We start from the raw sequence: 24,105 nt of genomic DNA, 5'->3' as shown, positions 1-24,105 counted from the left end.
CTTATATTGGTCCTTCAGTTTTAGTCTTCCATTGTATGGAGAACCTTTTAACTCTGTAGGAATGGGCTCTGTATGCTTCTGGTCTTGGTTTTTAAACTCTGCTACTGTTTGTCTGTTGTTCTTTGTCACAAGAACATACTCACTTGCTGGAAATGAGACTGATCAACTAGCCCTCCTTGAGTTCAAGGCCGGAATAGCTGCTGATCCTTTGGGGGTCATGACGTCATGGAATGGCACCACCCACTTCTGCCAATGGTACGGGGTTACTTGTGGCCGCCGGCACCGGAGGGTTATAATGTTGGAAATCCGTTCCTTAAAACTTGGGGGCACCATATCTCCATACATTGGTAATTTGAGCTTTCTAAAGGTACTAGACCTCCCAAACAATAGCTTCTCCCGCAATATTCCTCCTGAAATTGGTCGTTTGCGAAGACTGCAAACACTATACCTATTCAATAATTCACTCACTGGTGAGATTCCATCTAATATTTCTAGATGTTCTAGCCTTATTCGTTTAAGTCTTGGAAACAACAATCTGATGGGGAAAGTTCCTTTGGAGCTTGGCTATCTCTTGAAGCTTCAATTTCTTGCTATATCTATGAACAATTTAATGGGAGAAGTCCTTCATTCTCTTGGAAACATGTCTTCCCTTAGTACTATTAATATAGGTACCAATAACTTTGTTGGAGATATTCCTGATGGTATAGGACAACTTAAAACCTTAAGGTTTTAGTCCTCGGTCAGAAAAAGTTTTCTGGCATTATCCCTTCCTCAGTCTTCAATCTTTATTCTATTACAGTTTCGGATATGGGATTCAACAATTTTGAAGGATTTCTTCCTGCAGTTTCATACACCTCTCTTCCAAATCTCCAGGTCCTGAGTTATGCTTCTAACCAATTTCCTGGTCCCATTCCTAGTTCAATAACAAATGCTTCCAATATCGTCTCTCTCCAGTTGCAGGGAAACAGTCTCACAGGAAAAGTGCCTTCTTTTGAGCGATTGAACCTTCAAGTGCTTTTAATTCAACAGAATAGTCTTGGAAATGGAGAAGCTGATGATTTGAGATTTATTTGCTCTTTGACTAATGCCAGCATTTTCAGGTGGTTGAGTATTGGATATAATAACTTTGGAGGGTCTTTACCTGATTGCATCGGCAACTTGGCATCCAATCTTGAAAAATAGTCTCTACATGCAAATCAAATATCTGGAAGCATTCCAACTAATGTGGGAAATCTGGTCAACTTGTTATATATACAAGCATATAACAACAAGCTTTCTGGTATTATTCCCCAAAGTACAGGAAACCTGCAAAAAGTAGCGGTTATGAGATTCAATGAGAACAAGTTCTACGGACCTATTCCATCCTCCATTGGGAACCTCACAAAGTTGAATAGACTTTATTTTGCTAATAATAACCTTCAGGGTACAATTCCTTCAAGTCTAGCTAATTGCAAATATTTGCAGCTGCTGGATTTTTCTGGAAACAATCTTTGTGGTACCTTGCCTCCAGAAGTTCTTGGCCTCTCATCCTTGTCAGGTTATGTTAGTTTTGCGAAAAACTATTTCATTGGTTCGCTTCCAACAGAAGTAGGCAATTTGAAAGCATTAGGTACCCTAGATGTCTCTGACAACATGTTATCAGGTGAGATACCAATTAGTCTTGGGAGCTGCACAAGTCTAGAGTACCTATACATGAATGGAAACCGTTTCCAAGGGTCCATTCCTTTCTCTCTCAGTTCATTGAGAGGTCTTCAGGTTCTGAATTTTTCTCACAACAATATTTCTGGGCAAATTCCTGGATTTTTTGTTAGCTTTAATTCATTGCTCAGTCTAAACTTATCTTTCAATGATTTTGAGGGCATAGTGCCAACTGATGGAGTCTTCAAGAATGTAAGCATTACTTCAGTTATGGGAAACAGCAAGCTATGCGGAGGCATACCTGAGTTCCAACTACCTGTTTGCAACCTCAAAAAATCCAACAAAAGGAGACTAAAGGTAATCACAGCTACAGTAGCAGGAATATCAGGAGCAATCTTGGTGTTCTTGTCTTTTCTAGTTCTTTTGAGGTTTAAAAAGAAAAGACAAGGACCTGCTTCATCCAATTCAGAAAATTCTCTTCTGAAAGTTCCAAGGGTGTCTTATAACGATCTCCATAAGGCCACTGATGGGTTCTTGTCGGCTAATTTGATCGGTAGTGGCAGTTTTGGATCTGTATATAAAGGAATTCTTAATGAAGATGGGCAAACAGTAGCTGTCAAGGTGCTTAACCTCCAGTATCATGGTGCAGCTAAGAGTTTCATGGCGGAATGTGAAGCCTTGAGGAATATCAGACATCGAAATCTGGTAAAGATTGTAACTGCATGTTCAGGTGTGGACTATCAGGGCAATGACTTCAAGGCATTAGTTTATGAGTTCATGGTCAATGGAAGCCTCGAGCAATGGTTGCATCCATCTGTTAATGAGGGATACAAGAATTTAAATCTAATTCAGAGAATAAATATTGCAATAGATGTGGCCTCTGCAACTGAATATCTTCATCATTATTGTGGTACTCCAATAGTCCATTGTGACCTCAAGCCAAGCAATGATCTTCTCCATGATGAAATGACTGCCCATATTGGTGACTTTGGGCTGGCAAAATTCCTTTTGCATAGCGTCCAAAAGAATTGTACTTATCAATCAAGTTCAGCTGGATTACGAGGAACTATTGGTTATACTCCTCCAGGTAGGCAATTCTTTGCAATTCTTTAATCCTATGCAATTCTTTCACAATGTCTAACTTGAGAATTGCAGAATATGGACTTGGAAGTGAGGTTTCAATAAAAGGTGATGTTTATAGCTATGGCATTCTCTTGCTGGAAATGATTACAAGGAAGAGGCCTACAGATGTCATGTTTAAAGAAGGTTTGAATCTTCGCAAATTTGTGGAGTCAGCTTTACCAAATGAAGTGAGTGAAGTTGCAGATCCAATTCTCCTTCAAGAAGGAGGCCAATCAAATGACAGAATTATGATGGAGTGTTTGATTTCCATACTTGAGATTGGAATTTCTTGTTCTGCTAAACTGCCAATAGATCGGATGGACATCAGTGATGCTGCCATAGAGCTTTGTTTGATCAGAGATAAGTTAAAAGACATCTGAGAAAGAAATGCACCCTCGAGGAATGTTCAAGAGTATTTAACATCAGCAATTAAGATGTGCCAATTTCAGCCTTTTTTTTTTTTAAAAAAAAAAAAATTAATTTCAATTTAATTTCTTAGTTCTTCTCTGTATTTCTGTTTCTAATTATTTCCTACACTTTCTCATTAACCAAACATGAAACACCCTGTTAAGCTCAAGTTTTACGATTAAGCTTCATACGATTTTTCTCTCTAATTTTTTCCTGGATAGTTATTATGGTTTGTTTCAGTTTCCCATCTTATTAAGCTTGTGCGCTTAATAGTTGATTGGTTTTCCGTGAAACATTAGTAGACGCCAAAGAGGCGTTCGATAGAGAACAACGACAAGCGTTCCCAAGAAACAAGCAAACGACATCTGTGGCCTACTAATAGGCATTCGTTCCTGTTGCTGGGCCAATTAATTAGTAAAGCCGTAGAAAAGCCCAAGTCCAACCAACATTTATTACCATATGAGCCCAAGAAGAAGGCCCATCGGTTCCATTTATTAGAAATCCATGTTAAATTAAGCCGCGTTTGCCTTTTGATGTAGAAAACGAAGTCGTGTCATAGTTTGAAGTATGAACTATGAAGGACTATTCCGTCGCCTTCAGGCGCTTAGAAATGGTACAAATGAAGATTAATCGCAATTTGCTTCATTTTGGAGCAAACTTAGATTTTCTTAGTTAATGAAATCAATGGTTTAATCCTAATCAGGTTCTTGAGATCGTGGAAGAATATTTATTATCATGAACCCTTTTTTTTATATTTGATTTCATAGATGATTATTACATTCCAAAAGTTTTCTGAATTTCTCCTGATTGGTATTAATTAATCAATTTTTTTAATTAAATTGTTTGCAGCAACCAGTGATTGTTGTTGTTTAGATGCTATGTCGGCTTATTGGTTAATTAGCTTGTAAGTTGTAACTGTTATTGCTCTCATTTCTCAGTTCTTCCTTCTCTTTCTTTTTCTACTATTTCCTACACTTTTCCATTAACCAAACACCCCCTACGAAGTTGTAAGTTAGTTTCTTTAACACTTACTGACTCTATGATGATTTCTCCAAGTTCTCAGGTACTCAGTTGAATTCGAAGCGAACCATGTTTCGATTATTATTTTTATTAATGTACATGGTGGAGGGCCCCGGCTGATAAGACACAGATGGAGTATAGGAAGTTACTTGACAGTTTGATAGTTGTTTATGCATGCGAGCTTGTTTAATTTTGGTTTGTCCATTTTTGAGTCATTCTGAGTCGGTGCAACAAAAAGATTTCAGCATTCACATGTTGAGTTGCTGGTCAATTTGAGCCGACAACGTTTCTCACGCTTGAGGCATTTGTAATGAAAATTTTAGGAGGTAAATATGAAATTTTCTCAAGATAGTGTATTCAGTTTTGGTTCTAAAAGAGAAATGATTTGCATGACATACTTTTTGGTAGTGGTTGAATCAACGGACGTAAAGATCCATCTATCAGTATTAATATGAGATTTAATGATCTGAAAAACATTTTCTATCCTGATGGTATATTAGTCTCTCAGTTTTCAGGGTCACTAAAAAACTTGAAGTTTTAGTCTTCCATTGTAGAGATAACCTTTTAAGTTTTAACTCTATAGGAATTAATGGGCTCTTTATACTTCTGGTCTTGTTTTTTCATCTATGCTAATATTTCTGTTAGTCTGGTTTGTATCACAGGAACATACTCAATTGCTGGAAATGAGACTGATCAACTAGCCTTGTTCGATTTCAAGGCCAAAATAGCTGCCGACTCTCTTGGAGTCATGACCTCATGGAATGGCACCGTCCACTTCTGCCAATGGTATGGGATTACTTGTGGCCGCCGGCACGGAAGGGTCACAATGCTGGACCTCAGTTCCTTAAAGCTTGTGGGCACCATATCTCCATACGTTGGTAATTTGAGCTTTCTAAAGGTACTAGACCTTAGAAACAATAGCTTCACCCATAATATTCCTCCTGAAATTGGTCGTTTGCGAAGACTACAAAAGCTATACCTAAACAATAATTCACTCACTGGTGAGATCCCATCCAACAATCTGTCAGGAAAAGTTCCTGTAGAGCTTGGCTCTCTCTCGAAGCTTCAATTTCTTTTTGTAGCTAGGAATAATCTAACGGGAACTATCCCTCATTCTCTTGGAAACTTATCTTCTCTTACTCAACTTTATGCAACGTTAAACAACTTTGCTGGAAACATTCCTGATGCTTTAGGACGAATTAAAAATCTTAATTTTTTAGGCCTCGCTTCATGTAAGTTGTCTGGCGTTATCCCTTCTTCAATATTCAATCTTTCTTCTATTTCAGATTTGGATATAGCCGACAACAATTTTGAAGGATTTCTTCCTGCGGATTTGTTCATCTCTCTTCCAAAACTTCAGTTCGTAGGTTTTGCTTTTAACCAATTTACCAGTCCCATTCCTGATTCAACATCTAATGCTTCCAATATAGTCATTCTTCAGTTGCAGCGAAACAATCTCACAGGAAAAGTTCCTCCCTTAGGGGGAGATTGAATATTCAAACGCTTTGTGCTGATCACAATCATCTTGGAAGTGGAGAAGTAGATGATTGGAGATTTCTCTGTTCTTTGACTAATTCCAGCATTTTGCAAAAGTTGAATATCGGCAAAAATAACTTTGGTGGGTCCTTACCTTAGTGCATTGGCAACTTGTCATCCCATCTTGATGAGTTATCTCTATATGAAAACCAAATATATGGAAGCATTCCAACTAGTGTTGGAAATCTAGTCAACTTGTTGGATCTGGATGTGGATGACAACAACCTTTCAGGTATGGTTCCCCAAAGTATTGGGAATCTGCAAAATATAGTGTTTATGATTTTCGATCAAAACAACTTCTTCGGACCTATTCCATCTTCTCTTGGAAACCTCACAAAGTTGAATACACTTTCTTTTGCTGGTAATAAGCTTCAGGGTACTATTCCTTCAAGTCTAGCTAATTGCAACTATTTGCAAGAGCTGGATTTTTCTCAAAACAATCTTAGGGGTATCATACCCCCACAAGTTATTGGCCTCTCATCCTTGTCAATTTATGTTAGTTTAGCACAAAACTATTTCACCGGTTCCCTTCCAACAGAAGTAGGCAATTTGAAAGCATTAGGTAGCTTAGATGTATCTGACAACATGTTATCAGGTGAGATACCAAAAAGTCTTGGGAGCTGCACAAGTCTAGAATACCTATACATGAGCAGGAACAGTTTCCAAGGGTCCATTCCTTTGTCTCTTAGTTCATTGAGAGGTCTTCAAGTTTTGAATTTTTTCACAACAAATTGTCTGGGCAAATTCCTGGATTTTTGGCTAGCTTTAATTCATTGCTCAGTTTGGACTTATCTTTCAATGATTTTGAAGGCATAGTGCCAGCTGATGGAGTCTTCAAGAATGCAAACATAATTGCAGTTATGGGAAACAACAAGCTGTGCGGAGGCATGCCTTAGTTCCAGTTGCCTGTTTGCCCCTTGAAAAGATTGAACAAAAGGAGACTAAAGGTAATCATTGCTACCATAGCAGGAATATCAGGAGCAATTTTGGTGGCATTGTCTTTTCTACTACTTTTGTGGTTTCAAAAGAAAAGACAGAAACCCACTTCACCCAATTCAGAAACTTCTCTTATAGAGCTCCTGAAGGTGTCGTATAAAGATCTCCATAAGGCCACTGAAGGGTTCTCATCAGCTAATTTAATTGGTAGTGGCAGTTTTGGATCTGTATATAAAGGAATTCTTAATGAAGAACGACAAACGATAGCTGTTAAGGTGCTTAACCTCCAATGCCATGGTGCAGCTAAGAGTTTCATGGCGGAATGTGAAGCATTGAGGAATATCAAACATCGAAATTTGGTCAAGATTGTAACTGCATGTTCAAGTGTGGACTATCAGGGCAATGACTTCAAGGCACTAGTTTGTGAGTTCATGGTCAATGGGAGTCTTGAAGAATGGTTGCATCCACATGTTCTAGTAAATAGGATGCATGAGGGGTACAAGATTTTGAATCTAATTCAAAGAGTGAATATTGCAATTGATGTTGCTTCTGCAATTGAGTATCTTCATCATCATTCTGGGACTTCAATAGTCCATTGCGATCTCAAGCCAAGCAATGTGCTTCTCGATGATGCAATGACTGCCCATATTGGTGACTTTGGGCTGTCAAAATTCCTTTCATATAGCATCCACAATAATTTTTCTAATCAATCAAGTTCTGCTGGATTAAGAGGAACTATTGGTTATGCTCCTCTAGGTAAGCAGCTTTTTTATTCTTTTTTCATCTTAGAAAAATTTCAACTTGATAGGATTAAAATGTGATGTCTAACTTGTAAGGATTGCAGAATATGGACTAGGAAGTGAGGTTTCCAAACAAGGTGATGTTTATAGTTATGGCATTCTCCTGTTGGAGATTTTTACGAGAAAGAGGCCTACTGTTGACATGTTTAAAGAAGATTGGAGTCTTCATGAATTTGTAAAGTCAGCTTTCCCAAATAGAGTACAATTGTTGATCCAATTCTCATTCAAGAAGGAGGCCAATCAGTTGACAAAATTATGATGGAATGTTTAATCTCCATACTTGGAATTGGAATTTCTCGTTCAGTTGAAGCACCAAAAGACCGGATCGACATCAGTGATGCCGCTATAAAGCTTTGTTTGATCAGAGATAAGTTAAAAATCTCCCGAGGAAGAAATGCACGCTTGAGAAATATGACTCATATATAAATGAGAAATCTATAGTATTGTTTGTTAATTAATAGAAGGAAAGTTCCATAAAAATGATGTAAGAGTTTGAATTCATTAATTTTTGTTCTGACCTCCATTTTTCTTGGAATTGATGGTTTAATTTAAAGCTTATCAATTTTGGGATTGACTTATTGAATTTAGAGCCATCGGTACATATTAAATATCTTTTTTTTTTTTAAAATATTATTTTGAATTTCCTTTATAAAATCTTGAGAAAAGTAAAAAATGTAAAAACTTTTTCCAAACTATAGTTCTCTATATTTTAAATTTTTTGCTTGTAAAAGGGTTTCCCCTTTATTATATTCTATTATTAATATTAGGGTAAATAATTATTTAGTCTCTCAATTTTAGTTATATTTTTATTACTCCTTCCTCCATTTTTAATGTAACATTACTATTTAGTGCATGACATTCAATATTGAATTACTATTTAGTCCCTTATCTAAGATAAAAATGATGCTTTTTGGATGGAATAACTAAAAAGTTTAAACTTTAGAGACTAATTACTGTATTTTTTACTAAATAAAAGAGATAAAAATATAATAATGACTAAAATTGAGAGGCTACATAGTTATTTACCCATAACACCGTATTAAACTCCAATTGTTAAAAAAAAAAAAAAAAAAAAAAAAATAGTTATTTTTTTAAGGGAAGATATTAAACACAATGGCACTGAGCTTTTATTCTGAGTATCACAAGAAATTTATTATACCACTTATTTCTAGAAAGCGTCTCCTTAATTACTACTAATTAAGCACAAATTAGTTAAAGAGAGCTTTATTATGCAAATGCAGTAATAAAAATGACCACCCTAAATTAATATATTAGGGGTATATGATTACAACATGTGATCAATTAAATTAAAAGGCAAATACTTGGACATCTTATGTCTTTTTAGGTTCATTGTTATCACTATTTGTTTTAATAACTGAAAGGGGGGTGTGGACCTGTTCCCTAACTTGTGGTAGCTAAATCCAACCTTATTAGGATTGAATCTTAACAGAGTCTTCAGGCTGTTCTGGGATTGGAAGGTGACCCCTTTCCTGCAAGCTTTTAACAGTTTCATATAGGCATTGCTTCACTGGAGTAAATTCCATGCCAAGGTCCTTCAGCTTTTGGTTAGAGAACTTGTAAGGTTTTGCTCTTGGATTCTTCTCATCTGAACACCTGCAATTATTTCACCACACAAATTTCTGTCTGACTTTTCATTTTATAAGGAAAAAACCTTGACCCATTAATCGTAATTGCTGACATATTCTAAGTAGTTTCTAAGCTGACAAAATGTTTCTAAACAGATAGGAAATTAGGAATATAAATGAAATTAAATAACAGATCACATTTGACAAAGACAAAAAAAGTAGGTATAAGAAACTATGCTCCACTAATTTCTTATTTGTGTTTTTTTTTTATGGAATTTCTTTCCCATCAAATTGTAGATGATTCCAAGTGCTGTTTTATTGGTGGGTTTGATAATTATCAGCCTTTTGTAAAGTGAGACATATGATAAATTAATAGATAGTATTTTTTGGTATGCTTTCTTTCTTCTTGGGTTAATTATATGAGTGTTGATCGCAAAAATTTTCGGTTTAGATACCAAAGGAGATGTGTATATAGTTTTGGGATACAGAAAAGAGACCAACAGATGACATGTTTCAGGATAGTTTATGCTTCACAACTTCTGTAGAACCTTGCCGGAGAAAATGGCTGATACTGTGGATCCAAAATTGCAGCCTGGTATAAACAGAGCAACGACCAACAAGAATGCCCGTTTTCTGTGCTCAGTCTTGGGCTTTCATGTTCTATGGAGATACCTGGAGACTAGAGGAAAATAGAAGATGTAGTTATAGAATCACATTTGATAAATAGGCACCTTATGGATTGGAGTTAAGACCTTGTTAAGCTTTCTGAAGTGTCTTGTTTCATAGATATGTTTAGATTTCTTAATCTTATTTTCTTTTTGTTTTACATATATGTCTGGCTATGTAACTAGTTTATCACACCAGGGATATTTTTATAATTTTTTTTTTTTTAATTATAAGGAGTAAATATTTTTATACAGCCATAGTTGTCGTCACAATCACAGCTAGCAATAATGTTTCCTACCATTTTCTTAAATATAGATTGCTGGACTTTTGAGCTTGATGTATTGCGGGTGCAAAAAGCCAAATAGAACAAACAATATGTAACATTACCCTGGTTAGAACTTTCAACCTGTCAATTTGTAGAAATTTAATAAATTAAGAATGTTTATAAACCAAACAATATGTAGTATAATATGGGATTTCATACCATAATCATTCCTCATAGTAGTCCCTCAGTTTGTATTCCATTGTATAGAGAACCTTTTAACTCTGTAGGAATGAGCTCTGTATACTTCTGGTCTTGTTTTTTAAACTCTGCTACTGTTTGTCTGTTGTTCTTTGTCACAGGAACATTCTCAGTTGGTGGAAATGATACTGATCAACAAGCACTGCTCGAGTTCAAGGTCGGAATAGTATCTGACCCTTTTGGAGTTATGAGCTCATCGAATGGTTCCATCCATTTCTGCCAATGGTATGGGGTTACTTGTGGCCGTAGGCACCAGAGGGTCACAATTTTGGACCTCAGTTCCTTAAAACTTGGGGGTATCATATCCCCATATATTGGTAATTTGAGCTTTCTAAAGGTATTACACCTTGATAACAACACCTTCACCCACAATATTCCTCCTGAAATCGGTCGTTTGCGAAGACTACAGATATTATATCTACTTAATAATTCATTCACTGGTCAGATCCCATCCAATATTTCTAGATGTTCTAATCTTATTCGTTTAAGTCTTCGGAACAACAATCTAATAGGAAAAGTTCCTGTGGAGCTTGGCTATCTCTTGAAGATTCAATACCTTCATATAGCTCATAACAATCTAACAGGAACAATCCCTCATTTTCTTGGAAACTTGTCGTCTCTTACTGCTCTTTCTATAGCTACAAACAACTTTGTTGGAAATATTCCTGATGCTATAGGACAACTTAAAAAACTTAACTTTTTAATCCTCACACTGAATAATTTGTCTGGCACTGTCCCTTCCTCAATCTTCAATCTTTCTTCTATTACACTTTTGGATGTAGGACTCAACAATTTTGAAGGATTTCTTCCTGCGGACTTGTTCACCTCTCTTCCAAATCTTCAATTCCTGAGTTTTGCTGCTAACCAATTTACTGGTCCTATTCCTAATTCAATATCTAATGCTTCCAATCTAGGTTATCTTGTGTTGCAGCAAAACTATCTCACAGGAAAAGTGCCTTCCTTAGAGATATTGAACGTTCAAGATCTTTTAATTGGTCTAAATAGTCTTGGAAATGGAGAAGTTGATGATTTGAGATTTCTCTGTTCTTTGACTAATGCAAGCATTTTGCGGCGGTTGCATATTGGCCAGAATAACTATGGAGGGTCCTTACCTGAGTGCATTGGCAACTTGTCATCCAATCTTGAAATGTTTTATCTATATGAAAATCATATATCTGGAAGCATTCCAGCTAGCATTGGAAATCTGGTTAACCTGTTGCTTTTAATAGTAGAGAACAACAACCTTTCAGGTATGATACCCCAAGCAATTGGAAATCTGCTAAATGTAGTAGTTATAAGTTTTAGTGAGAGCAAGTTCTTTGGACCCATTCCATCATCTCTTGGAAATCTCACAAGGTTGAGTAAACTTTATTTTTCTAATAATGAGTTGCAGGGTGCCATTCCTCCAAGTCTAGGTAACTGCACATCTTTGCAGCTGCTGACATTTTTGGCAAACAATCTCAGTGGTACCTTACCTCCACAAGTTATTGGCCTCTCATCCTTGTCAATTTTTGCTAGTTTTGCACAAAACTATTTCACTGGTTTGCTTCCAATAGAGGTAGGCAATTTGAAAGCCTTAGGTATCTTGGATGTCTCTGACAACCTATTATCAGGTGAGATACCAAAAAGTCTTGGGAGCTGCACAAGTCTGGAGCACCTACGCATGAATGAGAACCGTTTCCAAGGATCCATTCCTTTCTCTCTCAGTTCATTGAGAGGCATTCAAGAATTGGATTTTTCTCACAACAACTTTTCCGGACAAATTCCTGGATTTTTGGCTAGTTTTAATTCATTGGTCAGTTTGAACTTATCTTTCAATGATTTTGAAGGCATAGTGCCTACTGATGGAGTCTTCAAGAATGCAAGCATTACTTCAGTTATGGGAAACAGCAAGCTATGTGGAGGCATTCCTGAGTTCCAACTGCCTGTTTGCCACCTAAAAAGATCCAACAAGAGGAGACTAAAGGCAATCATTGCTACCATAGTAGGACTATCAGGAGCAATTTCAGTGTTCTTGTCTTTTCTAGTTCTTTTGAGGTTTAAAAAGAAAAGACAAGGACCTGCTTCTTCCAATTCAGAAAATTCTCTTCTAAAAGTTCCCAAGGTGTCATATAACGATCTTCATAAGGCCACTGATGGGTTCTCATTGGCTAATTTAATTGGTAGTGGCAGTTTTGGATCTGTGTATAAAGGAATTCTTACTGAAGGCCGTCAAACGGTAGCTGTTAAGGTGCTTAACCCCCACAATCATGGTGCAGCTAAGAGTTTTATGGCAGAATGTGAAGCCTTGAGGTATATCAGACATCGAAATCTTGTAAAGGTTTTAACTGCATGTTCAGGTGTGGACAATCAAGGCAATGACTTCATGGCACTAGTTTATGAGTTCATGGTCAATGGCAGTCTCGAGAAATGGTTGCATCCATCTCTTGTCGCCGTAAATGGAATGCAAGAAAGATACATGTTTTTAAATCTAATTCAAAGAATAAATATTGCAATTGATGTTGCTTTTGCAATTGAGTACCTTCATCATCATTCTGGGACTCCAATAGTCCATTGCGACCTCAAGCCAAGCAATGTTCTTCTCGATGATGAAATGACTGCTCATATTGGTGACTTCGGGCTGGCAAAATTCCTTTCACATAGCATCCAAAATAATTTTTCTAATGAATCAAGTTCTGCTGGATTACGAGGAACTATTGGTTATGCTCCTCCAGGTAGGTGGTTTTTCTTCTTCTTTTTTCCTTTTTTTCTTTTTCTATCTTAGGAAATTTCAACTTGCTTGGATTACAATGCTATTCTTTTACAAGTTCTAACTTAATAATTGCAGAGTATGGACTGGGAAGCGAGGTTTCAACACAAGGTGATGTTTATAGTTATGGCATTCTCTTGTTGGAGATGTTTACGAGGAAGAGGCCCACTGCTGACATGTTTAAAGAAGGTTTGAATCTTCACAACTTTGTGGAGTCAGCTTTACCAAATGAAGTGAGTGCCATTGCAGATCCATTTCTCTTTCAAGAAGGAGGCCAATCAAATGAAAGAACTATGATTGAATGTTTGATTTCCATTGTTGCGGAATTTAGCGTGGTAATGGATAAATATTTAGTTTTGGTAATTGATGATAAAATGAGAAGTAAAATAATAATTGGAAGAGACACAGAATTTACGTGGAAACCCTCCAATATAGAGGGAAAAAAACCACGGGGCGAGAGAGGAGTAAATACACTATGAAAAATATGGAGATACAAGTGATTTTACACCCACACAAAATACACTCAAGATAACACCTCACTACACTCAATGAATATGGTAAGAGTGTGTATAAATGAAAAAGGTGGTATATGAAAAGAGTGGATAGTTTTAGAGAAATGCTCTTGGAGGATTTCTCTCTTGGATGAATTTCACTTGTTGGATCTTATAAATTTGCTCCAAGCAAGGTTGCCTTATATAGAGGTGTATCACCATGTGAACAAATTTCAAGTCTTCCTTCCATTGTTGAAGATGTGTCATCCTAGTCCAAGTTAGCTCACCAACATTGCCAACCAACATTGAATTTTCTTAGCCACCAAAAGACTAGTAGTGTGAAACATTGAAGCCACCAAAAAACTAGTAATGTGAACCAACATTGAAGCCACCAAAAGACTAGTAGAAGACATGAAAAACATGTTTCTTAGCCACCAAAGGACTAGTAGTGTGAATCTTAGAATTATAAGGCAATTTTAACAATCTCCACCTTGACTTAAATTCTAAGATGATCTCCTTATAAAATGATGTGCATATTCCTTTCTCGCCATGCCCCAAAGGGCCTTTAGAATTTGTGAACACCGATCAAGTCCAAGCAATGCTTGAACTTGAGATTTGGAACTGGTTTCGTGAGCATATCCGCAGGATTATGAGTTGTAGCAATTTTCTTCACGATGATCTTCCCATCTGCCACAACATCCCGAATAAAATACTGCCTCACATCAATGTGCTTGGTCCTTTCATGATACATCTGATTTTTGGTTAAATGAATAGCACTTTGACTATCACAAAATAGAGTAACAACATCTTGGGTTAAACCAAGATCAGTAACCAAACCTCTTAACCAGATTGCTTCTTTGACTCCTTCCGTGATTGCAATATATTCTGCCTCCGTAGTTGACAGTGCCACAATGGACTGGAGGCTAGCTTTCCAGCTAATGGCAGAATTGCATAAAGTAAATACATAACCTGACAAAGACCTTCTCTTATCAAGATCACCTGCATAATCAGAGTCAACATATCCAACAACAATATTCGGTGTCACCTTATTCCTATCAAAAACCAAACCAGTATCCGCAGAACCTTTCAAGTAGCGGAATATCCATTTAACTGCTTGCCAATGTTCTTTACCAGGATTACTCATATACCTGCTCACAACACTAACTGCCTGTGCAAGATCAGGTCTAGTACATACCATAGCATACATAAGACTACCAACTGCACTAGAATAGGGCACATGTGACAATTGCTCTTTCTCTTCATTAGACTGAGGGCAGAAATCAGATGATAATTTAAAATGAGCTGCAAGAGGAGTACTCACAGGTTTTGAGTTATTCATGTTGAATCTCTCAAGAACCTTCTCAATGTAATTTCTTTGAGATAAATACAATTTTCCAGCTGATCGGTCTCTATGAATCTCCATACCAAGAATTTTCTTTGCAGCACCAAGATCTTTCATCTCAAATTCACTGCTCAACTGATCTTTCAATTCTTTGATTAGTGACTTATCACGAGCAGCAATTAGCATGTCATCAACATATAACAATAAGTAGACAAAAGATCCATCTGAAAACTTCTTGTGATAAACACAATTATCATACTGACTACGACAATACCCATGTTCAACCATAAAGGAATCAAACCTTTTGTACCACTGTCTAGGGGACTGTTTTAGTCCATAAAGAGACTTCTTCAAGTGACAAACGTAGTCTTCTTTTCCAGGAACAACAAATCCTTCTGGTTGTTGCATATAAATCTGCTCCTCGAGCTCTCCATGTAAGAAAGCAGTCTTGACATCAAGTTGTTCTAATTCAAGATCCTGCAAGGCAACAAGGGCAAGAAGTACACGTATAGAAGTGTGACGAACAACAGGAGAAAACACTTCATGAAAGTCTACACCATGTTTTTGAGTGTAGCCTTTAGCAACTAAACGTGCTTTATATCTTGCATCTTCAACTCCGGGATTGCCTTCTTTCTTCTTATAGACCCATTTACAGCCTACAACTCTTTGGCCTTTTGGCAATTTCACCAACTGCCAAGTATCATTCTTGTGCAGAGATTCAATTTCTTCTTGCATCGCAACTTGCCACTCAGAAGAATTAGGACATGAGATTGCTTCAGAGTATGTGTGAGGTTCTCCACCTTCAACTGTATCCTCTGCAACAGCAAGAGTATAAGCAACCAAATTCCCTTCATTATATCTTTCAGGCCGTTTGATTTCTCTCCTGGGTCTATCTCTGGCAATAGAATAGTTTTCACGACGATCTGGTTCAGTGGAATCAGGAACCTCCGATGTGATCGGAGATGAGAAAATATTCTCTTTGCTAGGAGTTGGTATTTCAAACTCAAGCTCCACCTTCTCGTCAGTTTTCTTCGAATCACCTGTGTCAGAAGGAGAAGAACTGACAGTTTCTTTTTCAGGGAGAATTAGCACATTTTCATTGAAAGTAACGTCCCTACTGATAATTACTTTCTTAAGTTCAGGACACCACAAGCGATACCCTTTCACACCAGATGCATAACCAATAAATATGCATTTTCGAGCTCTAGGCTCTAATTTTCCCTGATTTACATGTGCATATGCAGGACATCCAAAAATTTTCAAATTCGAATAATCAACAGGATTACCTGACCAAACTTCCTCTGGAATCTTGAAGTCGAGTGATGTGTGTGGGGAACGATTCACCAAATAACATGCGGTAGATGCAGCTTCGGCCCAAAATTCTTTAGGCAAGGCAGCATTAGAGAGCATGCAACGAACTCTCTCCATTAATGTCCTGTTCATCCGTTCTGCAACTCCATTTTGTTGAGGCGTACCGACAACTGTACGGTGTCTCACAATGCCTTCATTTTCGCAGAATGCGTTGAAATCACCTCCACAAAATTCTAGACCATTATCGGTCCTGAGTCGCTTGACCTTCTTCCCTGTCTGGTTTTCCATCAAAATCTTCCACTTCTTAAAAGTGGAAAAAACTTCATCTTTGTGCTTTAAAAAATAAGCCCAGACTTTACGAGAAAAATCATCAATGATGGTCAGCATGTAACGATGTCCTCCTTTTGAAGGAACACGTGAGGGTCCCCAAAGATCTGAATGAATATAGTAAAGAGTACCTTTGGTTCTATGAATTCCGGTACCGAAAGTTAATCTTTTCTGTTTACCGAGAATGCAATGTTCACAGAACTCCAACCTACCGGTATTCTGACCGCACAAAAGACCTCTCTTGCTCAGGATGGTCATTCCTTTTTCACTCATATGGCCAAGTCGCATATGCCATAATTTTGTGAGGTCTGAATCTAACATAGATAATGATACAGCCGCAAAACTTGTAACAGTAGATCCCTGCAACACGTACAAGCTTCCAGATCTGTTAGCTTTCATTAAAATAAGAGCACCTTTAGAGACCTTTAGAACTCCACCTTCAGCTGCATATTTACACCCAAGGGACTCTAGGGTGCCAAGAGAGATAAGGTTCCGTTTCAAGTCGGGAACATGTCTAACACCGGTTAAAGTTCTAATCATGCCATCATGCATTTTAATTCTAATTGTTCCTTTTCCAACAACTTTACACTGAGCATTATTCCCCATTAAGACAATACCACAATCAACAGATTCATAAGTGGTAAACCAATCTTTATGGGGACACATGTGATAGGAACAAGCAGAATCTAGAATCCACTCCGTTTTAGATCTAGTTCCAAAATCAGTAACAGACAAAACTTCACCTTCAGACTCTTTTTGAGCAATACTTGCTTCAGCTGAATTTTCTGAATTTTTCTAATTATTATTTTCGCCCTTTTGCTGCTTATTTTTCAACTTAAAACATTCTGAAATTACATGTCCCTTTTTCTTGCAATAGCGACAAAATTTCTTATTATCTCGGCCTCTAGACTTTGATCTGGATTTACTTCTACTGCTACTACTGTGATCCATAGTTCTCCCCCTAACAATTAACCCTTCAGCTTCATCCTTTGAATTATTCTCATAGTCATATTTTTCTTTTGACAAGAGATTTTGTTTGACATCATCAAAGGTTAGGGTCTCATTACCACCGTATAACATAATATCTTTAAAGTTACGGTAAGATCGAGGGAGTGAGCAAACTAACAAAACAGCTTTATCTTCATCATTAATTTCAACATCTAAATTTGCCAAATCTACTATGATGGAATTAAACTCATCAAGGTGAGTTTGAATGGGTGTACCTTCGACCATCTTAATGGTATAGAGGCGCTCCTTGAGACGAATAATGTTGGCAAGACTCTTCGTCATATACAATGACTCCAACTTAAGCCATAAACCTGCAGCTGTATCCTCCTTGATAACCTCTCGCAGAACTTCTTTGGATAAACAAAGTTGGATTGCTGACAAGGCTTTTTCATCCAACTCTTCCCAATCTTCATCCGACATGGTGTTCGGCTTTTTCGCCTTTCCTGCAAGGGCCTTTTTCAACCGATGCTGGGTGAGAACGGCCATCATCTGAACTCGCCAAATGCCAAAACTGATTTTTCCATCAAACTTCTCAACATCAAATTTCATGACAGAAGCCATGTTGTGAAAACCAAATAAATATTACAATGCTCTGATACCAGTTTGTTGCGGAATTTAGCGTGGTAATGGATAAATATTTAGTTTTGGTAATTGATGATAAAATGAGAAGTAAAATAATAATTGGAAGAGACACAGAATTTACGTGGAAACCCTCCAATATAGAGGGAAAAAAACCACGGGGCGAGAGAGGAGTAAATACACTATGAAAAATATGGAGATACAAGTGATTTTACACCCACACAAAATACACTCAAGATAACACCTCACTACACTCAATGAATATGGTAAGAGTGTGTATAAATGAAAAAGGTGGTATATGAAAAGAGTGGATAGTTTTAGAGAAATGCTCTTGGAGGATTTCTCTCTTGGATGAATTTCACTTGTTGGATCTTATAAATTTGCTCCAAGCAAGGTTGCCTTATATAGAGGTGTATCACCATGTGAACAAATTTCAAGTCTTCCTTCCATTGTTGAAGATGTGTCATCCTAGTCCAAGTTAGCTCACCAACATTGCCAACCAACATTGAATTTTCTTAGCCACCAAAAGACTAGTAGTGTGAAACATTGAAGCCACCAAAAAACTAGTAATGTGAACCAACATTGAAGCCACCAAAAGACTAGTAGAAGACATGAAAAACATGTTTTTTAGCCACCAAAGGACTAGTAGTGTGAATCTTAGAATTATAAGGCAATTTTAACATCCATACTTGGGATTGGAATATCTTGTTCTGCTGAATTGTCAAGAGAGCGGATGGACATCAGCGATGCTGCCGTAGAGCTTTGTTTGATCAGAGATAAGTTAAAAGACTCCCAGGGAAGAAATTGAAGCTCAAGCAATTTTAGTCATGCATGAAACTTTCTTTGTTAATGTTATTTCTGAAGAAGAAATTTAGATGTAGTTTAAATTCCACAATGCTTTAATTGCTAAATTAGATGCTGAATTTTTATTAATTGTTTGCAGCATTCAGTGGTCGTGGTTGTGGTTGTTTATACATATAGTTTCTAGTTTTGCACTATTATATACAGCCTTGCTTTATTTATTACGCTGCATCTGCTGTTTTTCAGAAATCAACGAATTCAGTTAATGGAATTGTTTGCAAAATTAAATTGCTTAATTTTGGAGCAAACTTAGATTTTCTTAATTAATAAAATCAATGCTTTAATCCTTATTATGCACTGATTTCAACCTTTTCTGTTTATTTGATTTCAATATATAAAAGAAAATAATCAAAAACGGATGGTTATTATATATTCCAAAAGCTTTGGTGAGTTTCTCCTGATTTAATATTTACTGTATTATTAATTAGTCATGTTTTTATTAATTGTTTGCAGCCATAATTACCGTTGAATTGCTATGTTGGCTTCTTTTAACGCTGACTAATGTTGGGATTAATGCTCTAATCCCGAGTGGGGTCCGTAGAAAAATGCCGGTGGTAGAAATAAAAAAAATTACCAATGATAAAAAGTTAATAACGCCGATAAAGATTTAAATTATTATTGCCACATTTACCTCAAATAATTACGTATTGGATATTGACGACCGAATCTATCAGAAATAATAATCACGGTAAAAATTAAATAATTACTGTAAATGCCCGATGAAAAATAGGGATACCGAGATTTACGTGGTTCACCCTTCAACTATTATGGGTTACGTCCACGAGACAAAAACTCCGAATAATTTTTCCACAAAAAATAGTAGGTACAAAAGAGATTACAAAAATAGTGGTACTTAAGTGTTTCCCAAAACACCCCAAAAATTATAATCTTCACTATTTTCTCTCTTTTCCAATTTTAGGAACCCTTTCCTAAAATTTTCTACACTTAATTGTGCATTCATATTCATTTTGTTTTTGTACATCTTGTTGAGGGAAAACCTTCTCCTATTTATAGGAGAAGGTGATGCGTTATTAACGTTAGGAGAAGGTGATGCGTTATTAATGCGCCCACCGAATGGAAGCGTTAATCACGCGTCGACTTTCAAACTTTCCTTTTTTTTTTTTTCTTCTTCCGCAGCCTTGTTTGACCTTTTAAAAAAAACGCGGTTTGTTTCCTTTTTTTTTTCTTTCTTCAAACTTGTGTGGGTTTCACATGTCAGAGGGACCCCACAACAATTCTCCCCCTCCCGACTACATGGTGGGACTCTCCATCCCTGCTGCTTTGACACATAGCTCGAATTTATCCTTCGGAACGACCTTTGTCAATATATCCGCAGTATTTTTGTCTGTGTGGATCTTTCGCAACTGGAACTGCTTCTCTTCAATGGCAAGTCTAAGCTAATGATATCTTACATCAATGTGCCTCGTCTGTGCATGATACATAGTATTTTTGCTTAAGTTTAACGCACTTTGACTATCAAAATAAACTATACATTCTTCCTGTTACACACCCAATTCTTGAAAGAATCGCTTTAACTAAAGCATTTCCTTTCTTGCTTCCGTTGCTGCAACGTACTTTGCTTCGGTCATTGATAACGAAACACATTTTTGTAGTCTCAACTGCCATGAAATAGCTCACCCTGAGAATGTAAATATGTATCCTGATGTAGATTTTCTTTCATCAAGATCACCGGCCATATCTGCATATGTGTAGCCAACAAGTGCAGTATTTCACCACCAAAAGTTAAACATAACTTTGAAGTTCCTCTCAGGAAACTGAAAATCCACTTTACTACTTCCCGATGTGTCTTCCGAGGATTTGACAGAAAATGGCTCACAACGCCAACTGTATAAGCGATATCTAGTCTTGTACACACCATTGCATACATTAAACTTCCGACCGCTGAAGAATATGGAACATTTGACATATCTCCTTTTTCTTTCTCTATTGATGGGTAGGATTTCTTATTTAACTTGAAGTGAGCGGCAAGCGGAGTGCTAACTGGTTTAGCATTCTTTATATTGAACCTCTCTAGAACTCATTCAATATATTTTTCCTGCAATAACCATAACCTACAGTATTTTCTGTCTCTGATAATCTCCATTCCGAGAATTCGCCTTGCCGATCCCAAATCCTTCATGTCAAATGCTTTTGACAAATCACTCTTTAACCTGCTAATCATGTGTGCATCTGGTCCAACGATTAGCATATCATCAACATATAAGAGAAGGATGATAAATTTACCATAAGGGAGTTTCTAGACATATACACAAGGATCTGCATCTGTCCTTTTGTATCCTTGATTCACCATGAAAGAATCAAACTTTTTATACCATTGTCGCGGTGCTTGTTTCAACCCGTACAAGCTCTTCTTCAAGCGACAAACCATGTCCTCTTTTCCCTTGACCTTGAAACCTTCTGATTGTTCCATATAGATTTCTTCCTCTAGATCCCCATGCAAGAATGCGGTCTTCACATCAAGCTGCTCCAACTCAAGATTCAAACTGGCTACTAGATCTAGCACAACTCGAATAGAACTCATTTTCACAACTGGTGAAAAAATCTCATCAAAGTCAATACCTTTCTTTTGAGTAAAGCCTTTGACGACCAATCGAGCTTTGTATCTCACTAGGTTGCCATCATCTTTCTTCAGTTTGTACACCCATTTGTTCTTGAGTGTTCTCTTCCCTTTTGGAAGTTTCATCAGCTCATACGTGTTATTCTTTTTTAAAGAATTCATCTCCTCTTGCATGGCCTTTGTCCCCAATCTTTATCTTTGCAAGATTGCACATCTTAGAAGCTCTCTGGCTCCTCCTCATCAGTAATCAAAATGTAATCAGAACTAGGGTACCTTGTAGATGGTTGGCGTTCTCTGGTTGACCTTCTTAACTGAGGTTCAACTCCTTCTGGTGGAATGGGGTTCTCTGGCTCCCCCTACTCAACACCCTCTGCATCATTGTTATCATCTACAATCGTCTCTTGATTACCCACGACTGTCTCTTCTTCTTCTTCCCGTTCTGATTCTGGCATTTCTCCTCTCGTGACATCATCTATAGGAATGCTTCCTGGTGTAATATCAACAACACCATCACTTATGGATTCTTCATAAGTTGTATCTGCCACGATCTCATTCTCATGGAATACTACGTCTCGGCTCCGGACAACTTTCTTTTTCACTGGGTCCCACAACTTATAGCCAAACTCTTCGTCTCCATAACCAACAAAAGTGCAAGGAACTGACTTGTCATCAAGCTTTGATCTCTGCTCCTTTGGAACATGCATAAATGCCTTGCAGCCAAATACCATCAGGTGAGAGTATGAAATATTTCTACCCGTCCAGACCTTCTCCGAGATATCAAAATCCAAAGGTGCTGAAGGTAGTCGGTTGATTAGGTAGACAGCAGTATTGACAGCTTCTCCCTAAAATGGATTAGGTAAGTTGGCCATTTTGAGCATGGATCTGACTCTTTCAATAATGGTGCGATTCATCCGTTCAGCAACGCCGTTGTGTTGAGGGGTACCAGGAACTGTCTTTTCATGCCTGATACCATGCTGACTATAATAATCTCTAAACTCTTTAGAGATATATTCACCACTATTATCCGTGCACAAACACTTCAATGCCACTCCATTCTCCCTTTTCACCATCGCATGGAATTGCTGAAAGTGCTTGAATACTTGGTCTTTTGTGCACAACAAATATATCCATATTTTTCGTGAGAAATCATCAATGAAGGTTAGAAAATATCTACTTCCTCCAAGTGATTCTACCTCCATGGGACCACATACGTCAGAGTGTACCAACTCCAACTTGTTATCTCTCCATCTAGAGATTTTCAAAAATGAGACACGTTGTTGCTTCCCAAATAAATAATGATCATAAGGGTTTATTTTACCTTTGGCTAATGGTATGAGGGACTTCTTAGCTAACATATTCAACCCTTTCTCACTAACGTGCACCAGCCGCCTATGCCACAAATTTGGTGAAGCATCATCTACAACTGTATTCAGTTGACCCGCACATATTGTTGCGTGCGTCTTATACAGCGAGCAACATAATTTTCCTCTCGCTACCACCAAAAACCCTTTGGTGAGTTTCCAATTACTGTCACTTATATGATGGTGATAGCCTTCCTTGTCCAGTACATTGACAGACAACAGGTTCAACAGAAGATCGAAAATATGTCTCACATTTTTAAGTATTAATGTGCACCCGACACTTGTCTTTATGCAGACATCACCGATTTCCACCATTTGCGAGACACTATTATTTCCATTCTAATAGTGCCAAAATCTCCTACTTTATAATTGGAAAAATATTCCCTTTTTGGAACACAGTGGTATGAAGCACCGAAGTCTACTGTCCACTCGGTATCTGCATCTCCAATATGACAGCAATCTGCATCATGAGTGACTAAAGTCACCTAACCGTCTTCTGCTGAGACTGTAGCAGATGTATTTCTATCATTCTCCTGTCTTCGGTTTATATTATCCTGTTTGAGTAAACGGCAATTCCTTTTGAGATGACCCTCCTTGCCACAATGGTAACACTTTCTCATTTCTCTGGACTTGGATCTACCACCTGACTTTTCATGCCTTGGACCTCTACTCTTGTTACGGCCCCTATTCTCTGTGACAAGGGCTTGTGAACTGGTACTGGCAACATCTCTTCTTCATAGTTCTTCATTGAATAGTCTATTCTTTACCATAGACATTGTTACCACACGATTTGGAGCTGAGTTACTCAATGATACCACAAGAGTATCCCAATTATCCGGTGGAGATCCCAACAGTAGGCATGCTTGCATCTCGTCATCTAAGGACATACCGCTAACTGCTAACTCAATTACGAGTCCTTCAAAATCATTCAGGTGTTGTGTAATTGATCGTCCATCTAACAACTTCAAGTTTATGACTTTACGAATCATGAACACTTTTCCTTGAGCATTCGTAGCCTCGTACATATTCTCTAATTTCTTCTAGAGAACTTGGGGATCTTTTTCATTTCTCATGTGGTTGTACAGGCTAGCATCTATCCATTGGCGTATTGTACCCAATGTCTGCTTTTTTAACTTGTCCCACTGCCTTTCTTTCATTTCTTCTGGCTTTGCACTGTCACCTTCAATTGGATCGTATAGATCTTTGCAATTGAGGTAGTCCTCCCTTCTGGATTTCCACATTGAATAATTCGAATCCGTCAAT

At 37.4% G+C, this 24,105-nt stretch overlaps 3 protein-coding genes and 1 pseudogene across 4 annotated transcripts; all 4 read left to right on the top strand.

The window, feature by feature from the left end:
• The first annotated feature begins 61 nt into the window (after positions 1-61).
• On the top strand, positions 62-1,182 carry LOC149495905 (uncharacterized). Its single transcript, XM_089723275.1, has 2 exons — positions 62-701; positions 800-1,182. The coding sequence occupies exons 1-2, from the start codon at positions 62-64 to the stop codon at positions 1,180-1,182; spliced, it is 1,023 nt and encodes a 340-aa protein (XP_089579401.1).
• Positions 860-3,203, top strand: LOC149495904 (putative LRR receptor-like serine/threonine-protein kinase At3g47570). The gene is made up of 2 exons (XM_089723056.1): positions 860-2,725; positions 2,794-3,203. The coding sequence occupies exons 1-2, from the start codon at positions 1,324-1,326 to the stop codon at positions 3,138-3,140; spliced, it is 1,749 nt and encodes a 582-aa protein (XP_089579182.1). The 5' UTR covers positions 860-1,323; the 3' UTR covers positions 3,141-3,203.
• A 1,448-nt stretch (positions 3,204-4,651) lies between these two features.
• Positions 4,652-7,866, top strand: LOC149495903 (uncharacterized; annotated as a pseudogene). The gene is made up of 2 exons (XR_016321382.1): positions 4,652-7,416; positions 7,505-7,866. The product of XR_016321382.1 is annotated as an uncharacterized LOC149495903 (transcript).
• A 2,114-nt stretch (positions 7,867-9,980) lies between these two features.
• LOC149495902 (uncharacterized) lies at positions 9,981-18,989 on the top strand. Its single transcript, XM_089722306.1, has 3 exons — positions 9,981-12,949; positions 13,063-13,301; positions 18,713-18,989. The coding sequence occupies exons 1-3, from the start codon at positions 10,183-10,185 to the stop codon at positions 18,848-18,850; spliced, it is 3,144 nt and encodes a 1,047-aa protein (XP_089578432.1). The 5' UTR covers positions 9,981-10,182; the 3' UTR covers positions 18,851-18,989.
• The last annotated feature ends 5,116 nt before the right edge of the window (positions 18,990-24,105 follow it).

The sequence above is a fragment of the Jatropha curcas genome, chromosome 6 (genome assembly GCF_041381405.1).
Source record: "Jatropha curcas cultivar XTBG-Jc1 chromosome 6, XTBG_Jcur_1.0, whole genome shotgun sequence".
Classification (NCBI taxonomy): domain Eukaryota; kingdom Viridiplantae; phylum Streptophyta; class Magnoliopsida; order Malpighiales; family Euphorbiaceae; genus Jatropha; species Jatropha curcas.
This window is presented reverse-complemented; position numbering and strand designations above follow the sequence as displayed.

Excerpts from the sequence above, each read along its gene's own strand:
- LOC149495905 (XM_089723275.1), top strand. The coding sequence starts at position 62 with ATGGGCTCTGTATGCTTCTGGTCTTGGTTTTTAAACTCTGCTACTGTT. Across the intron at positions 702-799 it reads TGTTGGAGATATTCCTGATG|TTTCGGATATGGGATTCAAC; the intron begins GTATAGGACAAC and ends ATTCTATTACAG.
- LOC149495904 (XM_089723056.1), top strand. The coding sequence starts at position 1,324 with ATGAGATTCAATGAGAACAAGTTCTACGGACCTATTCCATCCTCCATT. Across the intron at positions 2,726-2,793 it reads TATTGGTTATACTCCTCCAG|AATATGGACTTGGAAGTGAG; the intron begins GTAGGCAATTCT and ends TGAGAATTGCAG.
- LOC149495902 (XM_089722306.1), top strand. The coding sequence starts at position 10,183 with ATGGGATTTCATACCATAATCATTCCTCATAGTAGTCCCTCAGTTTGT. Across the intron at positions 12,950-13,062 it reads TATTGGTTATGCTCCTCCAG|AGTATGGACTGGGAAGCGAG; the intron begins GTAGGTGGTTTT and ends TAATAATTGCAG. Across the intron at positions 13,302-18,712 it reads TTGAATGTTTGATTTCCATT|GCAATTTTAACATCCATACT; the intron begins GTTGCGGAATTT and ends TAGAATTATAAG.